Genomic DNA, 12475 nt, shown 5'->3' on the forward strand with positions numbered 1-12475 from the left:
AAGCAGTAGCAGTAACACTTGATTCAAAAGCCATCTGAGAAGTCAGGGGAAATTACATCGGTTACCGGTTACCGGTTACCTCTTCTTGTACCTCTGCCTATCCCACAGGTCCTCTTCCAAATGCAAAGAGCACAGAGCCGTCAACGTGAAGGCAAAATTGCTGTGTGACATGTTGAAAAAGATTTTGATCCCACTCTCCTTTTTTATGTGAAAACATCTCTTGAATTCAAAAGCCTTGGCAGTATGACTCCTGTTACTTCAACAGCAGTATCACTGGCTAACTTTCAAATATCCTCCCCTCTGCTGCGATAGGCAGTCTCAGACCCTTGCTTGTTAAGTTACTATGTATACACAGCTTGCTGATGATGTTGATTTCATGCTTGTTCAAATGCACTGTAAACCTATTCAGCTTTCTTTCATTATGCAAAAAAACTAACTTACTATTATCCCTACTAAATAAGCACATTGATTACAAAACAGCATACCTTCATTCTAAGTGCATGGCTCACTGTGTGCTTAGTAAAGATTTTATCCTTCCTCCAGACAAATAGAACAGCTGGTCCCTACTTATTCTATAAATATTGAACTGACACAATTTCTAAATCCACAAAACATTACTTATTGAGCTACCTGTCTCAGTAGCTTGCAAGTCTGGTCCGAGAAGGCAAAATATTAAATAACAAATGCTCAGTTCAGCTTGGTTTAATTACATTCTGTCTGTTTAGAAGCATTAGATTATGCAAAGGTATTTAGAATAGACATGTAAGGAATACATAAATAATTAAACAGGAAAGATCCACTGAAATCTTTTTGCCAGTTAATTTTATTAATTTAGTGCCACTCCGTTACATTGGCCTGGGGAATTATATAAGAATCACAGACCTCCACTTTTTTTATACATTAAGTATTTTTTTAAATTTTGAAATACATTTGAATCATATACATACTTTGCAAGAAGATTTGTATTTTTGTATCTTTTGCATCATGCTTTTCATTTTTTCTCTTTGCCACCTTTGCCTTTCTCTTTCCCTTTCTCTACTTCCTCTTCATTCTTGCCCAAGGCGGCCATAGCTCGTTTCTTTCCAAGAGGAGTTTTAGCATACCAGCTCTGGAAAGAAAAAAAAAGAAAGATCTAAGGCACTCAAAATGATAGCTTATTTAAATAAATAAATAAATAAAACCCATACACAGTTTGCCCCATCAGAATTTGGTACATAAGTTCATCATGCTGCTCACAAGTCCCAAATTAAATCTGCATTTTACAGCAGTCTAAATCAGTCCTATTCCAATACTGTTATAATCATTTTACCACTTTACGACTTAATGGTTAAATAAACATAAAAAAAAAAATCTATTAAGGATGTAATGTCTATTTTACCTTAAAGGCCTCCTCTTCCTCTTTAAACACAGGATCAATCTTGGCCAGGTGGACGACATACTCAGCTCCGGTCAGTGGCTTCTTGGCCAGTTGATCAATCCTCCGTTCAGTCAGGACTGCCTTGACAACCTTCATTATGTGACCCTGTGTGTATCCATCTGAGATCTTAGCCAAGGAGCTCAGGTTTAGAGCACTGGTGATCACGCCGCCATTCTTCTGAATGAGTTGTGCCCAGATCACTAGAACAATAAAATTAAGAAAAAGAAGAAGAATGCAATCAAACCTATATAGAATAGAATTATCCATATACACCCACATGTTACAGTATAATAGTGTCACTAGCTTGTTTAAAATGTTTTAGAATTAACATATTTTGCTTCATAAAGTCGAATGAAACCTATTGAATAATGTTATGTTAACATATTGAATTACATAAGGCTTTGTAGTTTTCTATATACTCAAAACTTATTGATCCTAGAATCTCATCAAGCAGCTTCTTGAAAGATCCCAGGGTGTCAGCTTCAACAACATTACTGGGAAGTTGGTTCCAGACTCCCACAAGTAAAAAAGTGACTCCTATTTTCTGTTCTGAATGCCCTTTATCTAATCTCCATTTGTGACCCCCCGTTTCATTTTTTGAGGTCGAAAAAGTCACCTGGTTCGATATTGTCAATACCTTTTAGAATTTTGAATGCTTGAATCAGCTCGCCACTTAGTCTTCTTTGTTCAAGACTGAATTTTATTTTAGCTTGTCTGCATATGACATACCTTTTAAAACCAGAATTTCTGAGTCGACAAACTTTGTAGTTTCTTTGATTACATGATGTTAAATAAAATATCTAAATTATGTTCATACAGTCCATACATGTCTCAATCCTAAAATTCAGTTTAGCATTACCTGAACAAAAGCACCTATCAAAATAAAATTAAATAATGTGCAATGTGTTTGCTCACCATATCTGGAAGCATAGTCCGGCCTTGGAATGAGAATAATTTTGTTGTAAGCCTTACAAAGTGGCTTGAGGTCTCCATTAAAGGGCTGCTTGGATGTCCCCAGTATAAGCACCCGGTCTTCTCCTTTAATTGATTTTAGGATCTTGGGCAAATCCTTCTTCAGGCGTTTTGGATCTAACTTTTATGTGAAAAAACAAACAAACAACTTTTTACCTTTCTTCCTGGTTATAATAATACAAGCAGCTTTTATTTAGCAAAACAACCAAAAAACAATTCTGCTGTTATTTAGTAACATTCGCACAATATTACTTTAGACAATACTGTAGTTGCATTAGTATATAAGTCTTTAAAAAATTGCATAGGAATAAATAGGCCTTTCCTCTGAATTGTCTAATACTAGAAGACTGTAATGCTTACCTCTTTCTCATCTTTTGGTACTTTCTTATAAAACATTTTCTCGGCCTCTCCGATCCATACCACAGAGGGCTGCAACTGCCTGGCCACCTGAAACAGAATATTTTAACAGTCTTGGCTATTATAAGTGTGCACAATGCTGGTATCCCACAAAACCAAACAAGTTTCCAGTCTTTATTTTTTAATGAGCTTTTGAAAATTGTAAAATATGATTGGTTTGCAGGGGCTTGCCACCCATTAATACAATACAAGAGCATTACGAAGTATAATTAATTGATAGAAATATAGAGTCTATAGTTTATAGTTAAATACAATTGTGAGAATATAACTATGAATTAGTTATGAAGCAAACATAGCAATCGTTTTGTTCAACTATAAACTAATAATACAGCGCTTAACAGTTGACTGGCCTTTTGAAATAAATCTAAATTCTCCTGTATTTCCAATTATTATTCAGAGCTCTGAATTAATATCCCAAAGCAAGTTGACTGGATATGCTACTGTAATCACTTACGCTAAATTTATTCTGGGGTCAGCATACCTCAGCTTTGTGTTTCTTTTTGTTTATGAGAATGTTTGGAGTGCATAGATCATATAGACTCTGTCATCACAAATAAATTGCAAATGTTGTGGATATTATATATTTTAATAGAGAACTAAATTGAATTAAATGTAACCTAATTGTCTAGCTTTGCCTAGCGACAACGATCAAGCACTCAGGAAACAAATGGCTAATCAAACTTGTCTCTGTGATTGAATTACCCAGTCTAGTGAGGGAAGGGGGGTTTAGCACAAAGCCTACACTAAGGTGAAAGAAAGAAAAAAAAAAATTGGTTTAGGTCGGCCAGGGTGTCCTCGGCTCACCGCACACCAACGGCCCCTGTAGACTGGCCAGGCGCCTGCGGGCCTGCCTGTGGTACTGTGGCTACCGATATACAAGAAAACAACAATGTAAAGGCAGAGATTACCTTGAAGACAAGGTGTAGCATCATCTGCAGCCCATTCTTCCCTGGGTATTTGCCTGCGATGTTCATTGGGGAGAGATCAAAGAGGTTGGCACCTGTCTCAGTACAGATGGCGTTTACCAGCATTTTCTTACCAACGCCAGCTGGGCCTGCCAACAGGATGGATTTCACCAATGGTGCTTTTTCGTGGACAACTGAAGAGCCTGTTAAAACACATTTAGAAACCATCGATGTTGGTGGTGCCAAACATCTCACAGTTATGTGAGCATGCCCCTAGACTTTTAATGCACTGTTACTTCCCAGCCTAAAGAGCAGTCAGTGAGACCCCACGATGCACCACAGCCTGCTTTAATATCCAAACAGCTAATGTTACACAGAAAGTGTTGTAAGAAAAATACTGTTTACAGTTTCTTGACAGATTGTTATCTACATCTATGGCCAAAGGTTTTGCATCACCCTATATAAATAACACATTTTGCTTCATAAAGTTGAATGAATCCTGCTAAATAATGTTACGATAACATATTGAATTACATACCGCTTTGTAGTCCATATCTAACATGAAATACTGTACTGTTATTAGACTTTTGCAATATAATTTTGTAGTTTATTTTATTACATGATGTTAAATAAAATATCTAAATGATGTTCTCAATCCTAACATTCTAGGTGATGCAAAACTTTTGGCCATAGCTGTCTGTTGTAGAACATGTTCAGAACTGCTGGTCTGGCACCATTCTAATATAATTCTAAATACACTTCTGACTAACGGAATTAAAAGTGCACCATCATACCAAGAGGTAGGACTGCATACAAAGAAACAACTTGTCGCACATCAGACAGCGATGGCATGGGCTCAATATCAGTCTGACGCAGGGTTGTCCCCAGATAGCTGTAATCACCTGAAAAAAGGGAGGAAAGTTTATGTATGTATGTATGTATGTATGTATGTATTAAGGTATTTATTTCTCTGTATCAGTGTTTCTCAACCTTTTTCGTAACAATGCCGCCTAAGGATCAGTTGAGCTTAGTCATCGCCCCCTTGCCACAGAAAATTAAGAATTATTGCCGATTAACAATGCTGTTTAATTAAAATCAATTATTAATTACATTTAATTCCACTAGTTCCGAGAATTACAGGGAAATAATTCATAAAACAAAAATAATTACCCCAGTCACTGGTATAATCAACATGTAGACACATACATAAAATGCTTACTATTATGGAATATTGCCAACATATCTTCTTTGCTTGCACCATGCTGTGGATAGCAATAGAGACATGCAAACTGGTTCCTTTGAAATCGTGTACCCGGTTCCTGCTTTGGAACCGACGAACTGGATACAAATATGAGGGATCCGGCTGCAGTGAGTACTATTATGTTTTTATTAAAACTGATTATAAAACATTAATTTATGCCAAATACATGTGATAACTATAATTGACACGTTTACAAAAAAAAGGTCTGCAAAATATTTATTACAGCAATAACAGGTTTTAAATTTAACATTTTTTTTTTTTTTAATTATATGTATTTCCCTGGAGAATAATTCAGTCTCACTTTTACATGAAGTGATGAAAACGCTTTGGGTAAAGTGAATCTTCTGCACCTCGATGGGATCATTCGCAAGACAACCCCATGCCGAACACGACACGATTTCAGCTATCTGAAAAAGTAATTTAACACCAAGCCAATGGGGTCGTATTTCGGCTTGGGATCCTAACCTGCACATACCATGTGGTTAAAGATTTTTAAATTGTAAGCTTTGTGAAATTTGCTATTAACAAGGTTCATATACAAGCACACAATGGCTTGCGCTGTTGTAATGAAACTGTTACTGTGCAAATTGGAGATTATTGATTATTTTGTTAACTTTAATTATACAGGGCAATTTCATAGATTGCACAATATTGTGGGAACTTCTGCTCACACATTGACATATGGACATGTTTTTCTAAATAGTTTTGGAACCAGAATCGAAATACGTGGTTCGGAAACCGATTCCAAAAATCTCCTCAAATGCACATCACTAGATAACAATAAGAATAAACTGAAATTCAGACGTGTAACGTAACATGGCAACAGGCATAAATGGAACGGCTGTTTCATTGTGATTGGACCATATTACATTTGCATGACAAACCGGATAGCACAAATGGCAGTGACGTTGCTGTGTAGCAACAAACATTTCTGACTTGATGTATACACGATCTTATAGTGCACAAGTCAGTGAGTACATCACTGGCACATTGTGTGTAAGTAGTTAATCAACATTTTGAAATAAAAGTTTCCTTCATTTTACATAAGAATAAACAACGCCCGCTTTATTTTTTTAGCTAAAACGCCCCCCTCCCACCCTCTTGGATGTAAACGCCCCCTTTTGGCTTCAGAACGCCCCTTGTCTTTATGTATTTCTAAATTACTACAAAGATTTTGTAATTCAGTATTAATTGCTCTTTTTTAAAGTTGACTAAGTTATGTGTTTACTGAATTGTAATCAGTGTATCAATTTTAATGCAGTGCTCCCATAATGCAATGAATTGGGAGTTAAAGTTAAGAAGCAGTGCTGTTTTTGTTCTGCCTTATTACAAGAATGCCAGTTGTATTGGAATGGCATTATGGGGCAAATTACAATGCTGCCTCAAGAAACACATCAGGTATTTTTTTAGGCATTGTTTTGTCCAGTCACTGTGTTAAGCTACCAAAGAAATGTATTTTTGTTAAATAACCTAATAAAAAATATGTTGCTAAATAATATATATATATATTTTTACCTTTTCACTTGAGTATGTTTTGGATACATTTCTAGCTGTATTTTTTTCAACTTCTACTATTATACTAAGATACATCGTTACCTTATGATGTGCTTTTTAAATTAAATGTGTTGTCCTGAGTGCAACAAAATCGCTTTGAAACTGAAACTAAAACCAAGGGCATGGGCTACAGTATAAAACAGTACCGGTACAAAGAATTGATAGCATGTGTTTTTTTTTTTTTAACCTCTTTCTAGCACTAGCAATATTATCATTGCCTCTGCTTCTTATTATTAATGCAGATATGCCACAAAAAAGGTATGCTAAGCCCAGCATTTGCATTGAGATTAGAAGCAATTAATCAGTTTACAATGACAGAAAAACACCTTCTCACACAAGACATCTACGTCTCGTATATTAGTTATGATGACTATCCGTATTGGAGGTAATGATAGTGATAATGACACAGTATATATCAGAGTGATGCACAAATTGATGCAGAAACCATCACTGTTTAATGCATCACTCTCAGTATCACATTATCCTTCATTACTAGACAAATAACCAAAATGATCTCTAGTATTTGATTGCCATTTCTAATACAGTGCTTTCACCTCATGGAATATTTTACTGTGAGAAATAATGCTGCAAACATAATACAGTACAGTATGTGCAAGTTCTCCACCTCAACACAAACCTACCTAATAACTATATTTAAAAAAAGCCAGTAAGATACTTGACCCCGAAGACCCTGCTGAAGTGAAATGACCTAGGAATTACAAGTGTAACAGACTTTCTGGAGCAAACAGATGTCATGTTTTAAAATGAAGCGACGTTTGTGACATCACATTTCTTTGAAAATTTGACACCTATAGAATGGATGTGCACAATAGGTATGATTTCTGAAAGTATTTTGTTGGCTACAATTTAATTGCATATGGACTGGGGGGGGGAGCACTATGAGTAACATTAACTTATTATCATAACCCTGGTTCCCTGAAATAGAAATGCAACCATTACCGAATGGGCATTTACCTCCTGAAGACCCGGACACCCGAATAAGATATACCAAAGCTGCTCCACGAGCAGTCATGCCACGCCCCCAAGGGCACAAAAGTACTGTGCTCACAGATCTCTACGTTATTTTTCCTTCACGCCTGCTGCAATCATGGACGCAGCGATCTTGAAGATTAATGGTTACATTTCTATTTCAGGGAACCAGGGTTATGACAATAAACTGACGTTCCCTTTCATGTACAAAATGTAACCATTACCATATGGGTGAGTGTACCAAAGCCATCGCAAGGGCAAGATTGCAGAACGACTGGAATGCTACAAGACTAAGCTGAAGGCTACCTTGTGTTACCATATGGAACCCCAGTTAAAAGTAGCTAGAACTAAAAAACTGAGGGAGAAACTCATCTCTGTGCTATGTTGCAAGGGTCGACCCTGAAGCCACCCTCAATACTCCAAAACCAGGGTTGTGTGGATCCATGACATTCAGTCTATAGAACTTTGTAAAAGTATGGGGAGTAGCCCACACCGCTGCACTGCAAATGTCCTTGACAGATGCACCCTGGAATAAAGCCCACAAAGTTGTAATGCCCCTGGTGGAATGGGCATTGAGCTATTCTGGATGGGACAAGTTGGCCAGCTCATAGGTTGTCCTGACTGTGTCTGTCTCCTATGGTCAAGCCACTGCTTAGACAGTGCTTGACCATAGGACTTCACCCCATAGCAGACAAAAAATTGTTCAGACTGCCTACAACTTTTCGTCCTGTCAATGTAGTATGCCAGGGCCCACACTGGGCAGAGCGTATGGAGCTGCCGCTCTCTGTCAGACTGGAAAGGAGGCGGATGGAACGCCTCCAATTCCACAGACTGGCTGACATCAAATTCCGAGATCGTCTTCGGCAAAAAGGCAGGATTGGTACGGAGCGTAACCTTTGTCCTGGCCTCTGTAAAAATTAAGCAGGCTTTTGCAATGGAGAATCCCTGCATCTCACTCACCTGCTTTGCGGAGGTGATAGCAAGCAAGAAAGCCGCTTTGAGAGATAAAAATTTAAGCTCAGCTGAATGTATGGGCTCAAATGGAGGCTTCACGAGTGCATCAAGCACCACGTTTAGCCTCCAGTGAGGAACAATGTCCTTCATAGGCGGCCAAAGTTGTGGACGGTGCTCTGGCATTCTGCAGGGTGTCAATAACCCTGTTGGAAAGTCCCAGACGGCTCAAATGCAGCAGTTTATGGGCCAGACCCAGAGCTGCAGGCTCGATGGGTTGGGATGCCATAAAATCCCTCGTGCCTGACTGAGCAGGTCACGGCGCTTCAGCAGTCTCCACGGCTGGACGCTGAGAAGCTTCATCAGGGCTGAAATCCAGAGTCTCCTGGACCAAAAAGGGGCTGCTAGGAGCAACTTGGCTCAGTCCTGCCTGATTTTCTCCAGACTCAGCGGGAGCAGGACGATCAGTGGAAAGGCGTTTCCACTGGTGTGCCAAGGAATCTATCACCAGCGGGTCCCCATCTCCTATTATGGAGAACCAGAGGGGACAGGTTGATTCCTGGGAGGCAAAGGAATCTATCTGTGCTTTCCTGAACCTCCGCTAGATGAGGCTCACCACCTTGGGGCGAAGCTTCCACTCTGAGCTGCTGGGGACTCTCCTAGAGAGGAGGTCCTCCACCCAGTTTGTCCGCAGTGAGAGGAGGTTCTCGTGTGCCCAGAGCAAAGCTTGCGGGCCACACAATGGGGACTGGGCGACCTGAGGCTGCCCTGGTGGTTGATGTAAGCCACCACTGTTGTGTTGTCTGTACAGACAAGAACATGTTTCCCTCGAACCTCCTGCAAAAATTCAGCTGAAAAACCCTGCTGTTGAACCAGGCCTGCAAAAGGCGAATGTTCAGGAGACCCAACAGTGAGTAGCCAGTCTGAACAGTAGTAAGCACCCAGATGGCTGTGGTGCACTGACACCAATAGTCCAGATGGCTCCCTGAGAAGGGGCCCTGGGCCTGTTGCAGCAAATTCCTTGGCCTGCGGCTTCTGTCTCTGTGCAGGACGGCATAACCTATTATGTAGGATATATAGTGAAAAGCGTTGAATTCAAATCAAGGGAAGTAATGTTAAAACTTTACAATAAATTAGTAAGACCTCATCTAGTTCTGGTCACCTCACTAAAAAAAGGATATTGCTGCTCTAGAAAGAGTGCAAAGAAGATCAACCAGAATTATTCCAGGTTTAAAAGTCATGTCATATGCAGACAAGCTAAAAGAACTGAATCTGTTCAGTCTTGAACAAAGAAGATTACACGGTGATCTGATTCAAGCTTTCAAAATTCTAAAAGGCATCGATAATGTCGACCCAAGGGACTTTTTCGACCTGAAAAAAGAAACAAGGACCAGGGGTCACAAATGGAGATTAGATAAAGGGGCATTCAGAACAGAAAATAGGAGGCACTTTTTTTACACAGAGAATTGCTGGAGTCTGGAAGCAACTCCCCAGTAATGTTGTTGAAGCTGACACCCTGGGATCCTTCAAGAAGCTGCTTGATGAGATTCTGGGAACAATAAGCTACTAACGACCAAACGAGCAAGATTGGCCAAACGGCCTCCTCTCGTTTGTAAACTTTTCTATGTTTTTATGTTCTATTAAAGCCTCCGTGGCGAGCAGTCGTGGGCCGGTTCCAAACATCACCTCCGACAGCGGGCGCAGCCAGCTGTGCCGGTTTTTGAGGCTGCCAGGGCCTAGGGTGCCAGCTTGCCACTGGTTTATGGACTGGAGGTGGTTGTTTGGTGGTGATGGCCTGTGGTTCCCAGAAAGGGACCGCAGCAAATGCGAATGGTAGGCTACCAGGATGCTGTTATAATTGCCTAGCCGTGCGGCGAAAGCACTGGCTGAATAAGCTCTCTTAAGAATCGCCTCGGACCCGGCACTGCTTGTTAGGGCAGGCAGTGTCCTTAGTAGAAAGAAGTGCTAAATTAGGCGCCTGGACCAAGGTGGCAATAGAAGCTTCAACCGGCGGAAAATCGGCCAGGCCCAGCTTCTCCGCATCATGCACCCTATATAGAGCGTCCATCAACCGGGAAACAGCAGGAGCTGGATTTCCCAGGAAGACTGGATTTCTGCGCAGAGACAGAAGCCACAGGTCAAGGAATTTGCTGCAACAGGCAACAGGGCCCCTTCTCATGGAGTAATAAAATAACCCGGACAGCACTGTACTGGGTCGGTTTGGTACCGGAGCGGTGACTTTAGCACCGGGTCGGTACAGGAATGGCACCAGGACAGTACTTGTGTGGTACCCTCAGTCCTGGTTCGGTAGCGGTATGGTATTGGGTCGGTGACCTCAGTACCGATACGGTAAGGGTCCACTGGTTCGCAGTCACCTCGGGTGGCAAGAGAAAGGGATGCCCATCTGTACAAGCCACTGGCAAAACCACTCAGTCAGTACAACACATGAGACTGAGGGTAGCCTTCTTGTTAGACTGGAGTAACAGCCTTCCTAATAGTGATGGTAAAAGCTGTCACCAAAACGGCATCAAGATACTGTGGTTCGAACTTGCAAGCAACAACAGCCAGAGCCAGTACCTTGGTCCTCCGCAGTGCTGCTGAGCCAAGCAGCTACTCTTACTGCACGTGTGCTTGAGACCGCACACAGTATCTGTAAAAAAACCAAAAAACACACAGAGAAAAAACTCTCAATAAAACACAGTAATTTAACAATTACACAAATAATATAAAACGTCTCGTATTTGCAGCCAAAACGAGAAATAAATAATTCCAGCCGGAGCTATTGCAGCCTGGAGGGAGAGCACAAAGTCAGCCGACTAATGTTGCTGGATCCCTGTGAAGGAGCGACTCTAGCCGCTGGCTTCACGTGGGGCACAAGGCTGCAGTGGGACATAACAAGCAACAGGCTGTAGTGCACAAAATATGCGTAATTAGTAAAAACTATTACAGCGATTATTTTAATATCACAATTTGTGTAAATCCACAATAAATGCAAAATATATAGCAGATAGAAGCAACAAGTACTTCGCTGAATAAGGCTCTCCGGTCAGGTCAGTCTTGAAAGGAAAAATGGCGCTGAGATCTTTTGTACCCTCGGGGGCGGGGCATGACTGCACCACAGGCTAGCGGAGCAGCTTTGGTATATCTTATTCAGGTTTCTGGGTCTTTAGGAGGTAAACACCCATACAGTAATGGTTATATTTCGTACTTGAAAGGGAACCGGTGTTATGGTAGTAAAATAAAGAAGGATGGTGTGAGGCTTACCTAAGTACTCGTCTAACGTCACCTTCTCAGCCTGCTTCAATATCCCTTGCTCCACCAGCTCTTGGTACAAAGATTGTATAGTCCTGTGATAGAAGAGACACATATTACATTTTTTTGTGTGCATACAAAATGTTCTTTATTTTGCATATTTGCATATTTATTTATTTTAACATTGCAATGCACATACATTTACTTTTATAATAAAAAAATCGCTGAAACCAAATTAACAGTTTTAGGTTTTTAAGTGTCAGACTCCCATGCATTAAGGTTTTTGGGGTTAATTTAGCCCCTTTTTTTAAGGCACTGGGTATTTCTAAACTTCTTGATAACTGAAAAAATGTATGGACAAATTCTAGGAGCTTTAACAAGCTTTGTGATAAGCACACATCAAAAACCCAATGGACCAATTAGATTACTTAAATAAAACAGGCCAGACTCACCTATCTGGTGTCAGGTCCTTCTCCTTCTTTTTCTTCTTTCCACTTTTTTTATCTTTCTTTTTCTTTTGCATTGGACAAATAAGACAGACTCGGCAGTTTTTGACCATGTTAACTGAACATTTATACATGACTAGATTAAAACAGCATTATGATTGGTAGCAAACAGGAAACCATGTGCAAATACTGTGAATTACTGCCTGCACCAACAAAGGATTTGTTTTCTTTACAAATTCAGGTCATGTTTTGTCCCAGTGCTTTGAAATGTTGGTGTGAATGACAGTACTGTATATCAAGTCTTTCTCTC

General features: G+C 40.2%; 1 protein-coding gene across 1 annotated transcript in view; it reads right to left on the bottom strand.

Annotated features, from left to right (window-relative positions):
* Nucleotides 1–795: 795 nt before the first annotated feature.
* Nucleotides 796–12475, bottom strand: part of zgc:153738 (uncharacterized protein LOC558115 homolog) — a 39861-nt gene continuing 28181 nt past the window's right edge. The window contains exons 12-19 of the mRNA XM_059017490.1: nucleotides 12172–12233; nucleotides 11732–11814; nucleotides 4506–4613; nucleotides 3715–3914; nucleotides 2750–2836; nucleotides 2333–2510; nucleotides 1379–1617; nucleotides 796–1108 (exon numbers count right to left, since the gene is read on the bottom strand). Coding sequence (XP_058873473.1) covers nucleotides 992–1108; nucleotides 1379–1617; nucleotides 2333–2510; nucleotides 2750–2836; nucleotides 3715–3914; nucleotides 4506–4613; nucleotides 11732–11814; nucleotides 12172–12233 — 1074 coding nt within the window. The 3' untranslated portion in view covers nucleotides 796–991. The remainder of the gene's footprint in view (nucleotides 1109–1378; nucleotides 1618–2332; nucleotides 2511–2749; nucleotides 2837–3714; nucleotides 3915–4505; nucleotides 4614–11731; nucleotides 11815–12171; nucleotides 12234–12475) is intronic.

This window comes from Acipenser ruthenus, chromosome 3 (genome assembly GCF_902713425.1).
Source record: "Acipenser ruthenus chromosome 3, fAciRut3.2 maternal haplotype, whole genome shotgun sequence".
In the NCBI taxonomy this organism is placed as follows: domain Eukaryota; kingdom Metazoa; phylum Chordata; class Actinopteri; order Acipenseriformes; family Acipenseridae; genus Acipenser; species Acipenser ruthenus.